At 38.6% G+C, this 7,002-nt stretch overlaps 1 protein-coding gene across 3 annotated transcripts in view; it reads right to left on the reverse strand.

Annotated features, from left to right (window-relative positions):
• The window catches only part of IFT56 (intraflagellar transport 56), a 64,054-nt gene extending 57,846 nt beyond the window's left edge, over nt 1–6,208 (reverse strand). For all 3 annotated transcript variants that reach the window (XM_054988752.1, XM_054988753.1, XM_054988754.1), the window contains exons 1-6: nt 6,154–6,208; nt 5,899–6,036; nt 4,204–4,296; nt 2,727–2,841; nt 2,564–2,613; nt 327–472 (exon numbers count right to left, since the gene is read on the reverse strand). In XM_054988752.1, coding sequence (XP_054844727.1) covers nt 327–472; nt 2,564–2,613; nt 2,727–2,841; nt 4,204–4,296; nt 5,899–6,036; nt 6,154–6,156 — 545 coding nt within the window. In that variant the 5' untranslated portion in view covers nt 6,157–6,208. The remainder of the gene's footprint in view (nt 1–326; nt 473–2,563; nt 2,614–2,726; nt 2,842–4,203; nt 4,297–5,898; nt 6,037–6,153) is intronic.
• Between the last annotated feature and the right edge of the window lie 794 nt (nt 6,209–7,002).

Consider the following 7,002-nt stretch of genomic DNA (forward strand, 5'->3'; position numbering starts at 1 on the left):
GGACATACATCCTAGGCAATATTTAAGATAGCATCCCTGATATGCACTTTTCCTTGATAGTTCACACCACAAAGGTATTATGCAATGTCACAAGAAAATTTAAGTCTCAGTAAAGGAGCATATAGGTCAAATAATTATGAGATGCCCTGTCTTGAAATTTATAATGAATAAGTGTATCAGGATGCAACAACTACTAGCAAGCTTTACTCAGAAACCTAGCAAGAAATAAACAATACTAGCAAAACTGGAAGAATTCTTCTCCAGTAAAATATTAACACTGAAGAGTGTTAAGCAGACAGAGTGGGGAAGGAAAAAGCTGATCAAACCTGTTATCGAGAAGTATGCGTTTGTAGATATCAATAGCCTCTTGGTAGTGAGCTCGCATATAGTGGATAGATGCTAGGCTAAGCTGATCTTCTGTTATATCCTGCAGATCCTGGTGGAAGTTCATCAGTTTCTTCTCATCACCAAACTATATAGTTCAGAAAGAAGATACAGATGCCGGACACACTAGTAAATACAGTCATATTCTGTAGTCATTCTCTATCATCATTCTCCTTGGGCCTCTACTTCATCTTTTACGGAAATCCCACTTCTCTACCCACCAACTTCAGCAGCTACACATGGATGACTTGTCCCTTAGGGTTTTACCCCTCTCTGGCCTCTGTACCTGCCCCGTAACCCTAGTCTGTCCTCTAATTCCTTTCCTTTGTCCCTTAGAAGCAACTTGATACATTTATCTTGAGCAGCAGTATTATTTAAACCCATTGCTTACAAGATATAAGGACTGATATAAATTTTGCGACTCCTAATGTAACTTTAGTATCCCTATTATTCAATAAAAAGAGTATTAACCTCAGGCACAGATAATCCAGACTAGTTTAGTAAAAGAAGAGTAATGCAAAGCAATCAAAGATCCTCATAAAAGGGACATTCCAATAACATATGAGCTAGAGAATCAGTGCAGCACAAACAGATCCTTTCTGAATAAGGTAACTTATTATATCTGCCTTTTGTGACCTCAGAAGGGATGGCATTTAGTGTAGCAAGAAAGAAGAAAGCACGAGATTGTCAATAAATAGGTATAGGTAAATGTCTTGGGGGAGGAATACCAAATAAACTGGGATGAGCAAGCACAATGAGCTCAAATCATCATGCTAGCATAATCAGTCTCGAATATATTTTTTATTACGGTAAAAATCCCCAGTCTGCCAAATTCACTAATCATATCAGTGACAATTTCTCACCAAGAGCTCTTTGCCAGGAGAATCTATAAGAATTTTGCTTCAGAAGAGCTAAATATCCCTCTGCACTTAATTTGGGCCTGAGCTTAAAATCAAACAAATATGCCCTAGCTTCAACAGACAATTTGACCAAATTCAGCATGGAGAACAACACCTGCAACATAATGTGGAACATTCAGCAAATTTCACAATAATTGAAGGGGAGGTTCATCTATAAAATCATTGACTGAATTTATCCAAATTGTAGCACCAAAATGAACAATTGGAATAACTTTTAGATTAAAAAACTTGAAAGCTCTTGGAATATATTTTCTGCCTTTAGTATAAAAAAAACACATTCACAATAGCTCCAATACTGGGTTTAATTTTATTACAAACCGCCTTTTAGTGGGAATTCCAACTCAGGTTGTTTATCCTGGCATTCTTTTTTCATACAAAGTCTTTAACCTGCTCAACTTCAATACCATCCAACAACCAATGAAAAGACATCAGTTTTCTTCTCTTAGAGAAGATCACAATCTTTGATTTATGATAATTTACCTAGAGGCCTTCCCTAGAGTGTACTCAGAGAAAATTCTAATGATCTTTGCAATCCCACTCTTGTGTGGGATTGGAGAACTGCATCATCTGCAACAAGAATGGAATACTACAAGTTGCTAAATTTGGTCGTTGACAGATCTGAAAATATTCTGGTAAATCATTTAAAAATAAATTAAATAATTAAACAGTCATTCTCCATTAACATTGTCCTTGGATCTCTACTTCATTTTTTACAGAAATCCCACTTCTCTGCCCACCAACTTCAGCAGCTACACATGGATGACTTGTCCCTTAGGGTTTTACCCTCTCTGGCCTCTGTGCCTGCCTAGTAACCCTAGTCTACCCTCTACTTCCAACAACATACTTGAAAGCCAGCATGGTGAAGTATTTACTGTGTTGCAGTAAAGGAGGAGAGATCTAGGTTCAAATACCCCACCCACCATGAAGCTTCCCGAGTGTCCTTGGGCCAGTCACTCTCTCTGTCTAACCAACCTGACAGGACTGAAGATCAAATGGAAGAGGGAAGGCCCATGTATGCTGCCCTGAAATCTGTGGAGGAAAGGTGGGATAAAAACGTGATAAATATATAGTTCTTCCTGTACTTAGACAAATGAGAGTCTTCCCCCCCTCAGCCACTGGGCCTTTCAGAATCTAAGATGATGTGGAAGCATTTGAAGAAGAGTTTCTGGTGCTAGAGAAAGGTTTCAATATGCTTTAGGTGCACTCTGCTTACTTGCCTATATTTTTTATAATTCTTTTATTTTTAAAGCATTACATACCTTGTGTGCTACATGGAACAGCAGACGATTCTGAAGTTTACTTTTGGGAGCTGAAAACAAACCCAGAATATAAAACAAACCTTATACCAATATATAAAGCAATTTGGGGTTTACTCATAACTGCATGCTTGCCCAGATATATCCCCTCCATAACCAACCTCACCTTTCAAGGCTGCCTGTTCAGCTTCTTTATACATCCCCAGGAAGAAGAAGGTGCATGCCAAATTCACCCAGACATCTGGGTTGCAGCCAGGTTGCTTGGTCAAAGCCTCATACTCCTGAAACAAAGATTCTTGAACCATTCATTGTGTAGCCACCAAATATAAATAAGAACAGGTAATATTGCTGTTTGCTTCCATTGTCAAATATAATACAACAATAATGGATAAAAGCAGGATACATAAACACTAAACACTAAATGCTCCAGATTTTCTCATGAATAATTACAATTAGTCTGCAGGGTAGGCCAGTATTGGTACCTTTGAGTTTCAGCTCAAATGCTGATGTAGAAGGTAGCTTGCCTAAGATTACCTAGCACATTCTTGACTGAGCTGTGATTTCAAAGGAATTCTTACTCATGACTTATGATGATCACAACTGCATTGCACTAATTTACAGTTCCCTATCCGCTGAAGCAGTTCTGACTAATCAGACATGAAATACTTTATTTCTGCACTAAATTTCGATCCAGAAAGTTTAAAAAGGAATAATCATAGAAGTCTAATTGCTTAATTAATGCAAAACTTGGGGTTACAAAATCCTAAATTACAAAATGCAACATGGTCAATATCAGAGGTGACATAACAATAAGCCATGTACAAGGGCAGAAGGGAGAGGATGGACAAATTGCATGTGACAAGAGCTGAGCAAGGATGTACACAACACAACCCCACAGGCCACCCCTCAACCATTAACTATGGTTAAGACTAGCATCTTAATTATACAAACTTCAGATTTCAATATAAACTACTGTCCTCAATGAAAGTTAATAAAAGATTTGGGTTTTAAAAATCTAAACCAACTATGCCACCTTGTGGTAAAAAACTAACAGGATTACTTTGATATCTTCCAGAATCTATAGTATTCCTTTTACAAATTCCACTATAATTTGCAATCACCCTGTTAAAAAAAGAAAAGGTCAACATTTTAAATTTCTTTTTAGTAATGTATGCAATCTGAAAGTAGCTCTGATGTCAAACAATTTCCACAATAATTATTTTCATGTTCAATATTAATAAATAAAAAAGAGCATATTGTGCACTCAACATCGTCCAAATAAATGAATGCAAGGCTATTTGAAATATTGCACTTATTGTGAGCAAAAGGTTGGTATTCAATTCTTTACTTTGACATTATGTGATAGGACTTGTATCAGTAACTTTGAGGAGCGAAATGAGTAGATTCCTTCCATTCTCTTTCAGCATGTATCAAGACAAAGGAATGTAAAGAAGCACACGCTTATACAGATACTGGTATGTTTCCGATGCTGCTCTTTTCCAAATATGTTATTCTGATGCAGAGCTATGCATTTCTTGAATTAAGTTTGACTTTAAGTATTTATTAGAAGATGTATAGCAAATTCATCTGCTGGCCACCTTTTCATCAACACTTTCAAAGAAAGCAGGATTTTGTCACCTTACCTCCAGTGCTCTCTTGTAGTCACCCAAATGGAAAGCACAATATCCAATCCAGAGATCTGTATCTTCTTCTTGTTCCCCAACATGGCGCTTAAACTTGCAAAGAAAAAGGATAAGCTGATACTGTTATGGGCACTCTCACTTGAAATATAGATTTTAATTTTATGAGGGCAACCTTTTACAACAGAAAATCACAAATTTAATCTTTGCAGGAAGATTGAAGATTATTTAATAAATACTATTATTTAATCCTATTATTTAATTATCCTATTATTTAATAAATACCTCACTTGCAAAAAAACCCCCAACAACCAGTAATCAAGATATGGGAAGTGGCGTAGCTCAGCACAATAAGGCAGACTTGCATGGACAAGATACCAGGCTCTATCCTCAGCATCTCCAACTAAAAAGCTGACTTATTTATCTATTTATTTTATTTAGTCAGCTCAGTCAGACTCAAGTCAAATCACATTTAGCAAAGCAATACAAACAGTATAAGACATAATAAAAATGTAATAAGATGTTAGGAAACATTGAAATAAAACAGTATAAGACAACATAAGAAATACAAAAACTGGATTTCAGAAATTAGAAAATAATACAGTAAAACCAAGAAATGCATATAATAAACAGTGCCATATATTACAACCCTTGTCCCTTTGTAAAAGAACCCTCCTAAACTATTCCAATTTACCTACAGCCCCTTTATAAAAATGTTTGCAAAAGATATTTGCCCAAAATCCTGGACAGCAGCTGTCATTCATAGAAACAGCAAGATAGCCATCCTCAGCAGAGAAAGCACCCTTTTTAAGTCCACTGATATCAATGGACTTAGGATGCAACTTGGCTTAGAACTGCTCTGTACATGGATCAATGGTTTGACTCAAGTTTGTGTGCTCAGAATCACAGCATCTCTGTTTCCATGAATCATTCATATTGTGGAATGCTCCTCAATACTACAAGCTCCTTAAAAATAACAACGCAAACAAAAGAATGCTAACAGAAGCTTTCTCCCAGCTGTGCTAGCATATGTAAAGGTAGTAGGAGAATAAAACAAGAAGTTTTGTTGCACTCTTAAAGAATACTTGTTCTGGTTCAAAAGGCTTGCATTTTGGAACCTAAGAATTATATACCTTTACCAACCACCATAATGTGGTTAGAACATCAGACAAGTAACTGGGAGACCCAGGTTCAAATTTCCACCATGCCATGAAGCTTACTAGGGGACTTTATGCTGATCACGGTCTTTCAGAGTAGAACATCATAAGCCACCCAAGCACCTTAGAGGAAGGGCAGGATAAAAATATTCTCAACAGACAGAAACACTGAAGAAATCAATCTCTGGGATGTGAGTACCAAGTCTGTGATGGAAAAAAGCCTTTCATGGTGGTCTAACTATTCACAGTTAATCCCAGTATACACTATATACAGACCAGCAGGCTGAGAATCAGCTACCAGTTGATATTCTGAAGGAACAGAATTAGAAACAAAAGAGCATATGATGCACACTGACGATTCGCCAAAAATCATCACCTTCCTCTTAATTTCAAGGCATTTACAAGCATTTAACTTATCTGGTCATTCGTTCTGGGGAAACATCTCTATCAAAGGCAAGTACACACAAAAAAAACCCTAGATGTCATCTCGAGGAGCGGCTCACAGACTCATTGAAATTCTCTGATCTCTGGTATACCATACCTCCAGCAGGGCGATAGCACCGGTGAAATCTCGCCGGGCCAGCAGCTCCTCCAGCTGTGGGATCCGCTTGCCTTTCGTTTTGCGCTTGTCGCCAAGTGGAGGGCCACCTCCTACAGCGGGTTTGAGCCTCGAAAGCATCTGTAAATAAGAGATAGCACGGTTAGGCGAGACACCTGGGACTCCCGCAGCCGCTCTCGTCTCAGAAGAAACATCCCGTCCCTCCTCTGCCCTTCTTCTACCTTCCCGACCCCTCACCATCTTGCCCGCAAGTCTGCCTCACCAACGACTTTGTTGCCTTAGCAACCACGCGGGAGGGGGTAGTTAAGGAGAGGGAACTGGAACAGGGACACAGCAAATAATGACCGGGCAGCAACCGTCATCCTTACTCACAGTTCCGTTGTTGATTCCGCACCCCAGGGCGTTTTAAAAAAGAAAACAACCCTAAGGATTTCGACCATGTATTGACTACATAGTAGGAGCAGGAACGCCGCGTTGTTCTGCCGGAGAAAGCACGGGCCTGGTTCAGCAAAAACTATGTAATTCCCTTAAGTCTAGATTTTTCTAATAGGTGAAAACACTAGGAGGAAAAGCTGTAATATGGTAGGCATTGCTACGCTGCCGTAGGCTCGTTTAGGTACTGGGCATACCTGAAGCAGTTTCGGAATTTTTTTAAGCGCTTAAAATTATATAATAGGATGCCTGGTTCCGTATTGACTCCCCTCCCTGCGCGCGCGCACCCTCCGCCAGTGAGAAATAAATGTCATTATCAAGAAGGCCCTCTCATTCAAGCGCACTTTATTTCTTCTCCTTATATCTTTGTTTTTATAGATTTCATTGGGCAAGAGATTAGACAGGAAACTTCTTTGCCCATCTAGTCAACTCGACCACCCACTGCAATTAGTCTCTCCCATCTACCTAGCTCCATTAGGCTGCTTCTACTGTTATCAAATTAGTAATACTAGCAGAAAATAGCGAAGACTTGAACTGACTACTGATGAAGGTTAAAGGAGAAAGTACCAAAGCAGGATTACAACTGAACATCAGGAAGACAAAAGTAATGACTACTGAGGAATTACACAATTTTAAAGTCGACAGTGAGGAAAT

This window comes from Eublepharis macularius, chromosome 9, assembly GCF_028583425.1.
Source record: "Eublepharis macularius isolate TG4126 chromosome 9, MPM_Emac_v1.0, whole genome shotgun sequence".
NCBI lineage: Eukaryota > Metazoa > Chordata > Lepidosauria > Squamata > Eublepharidae > Eublepharis > Eublepharis macularius.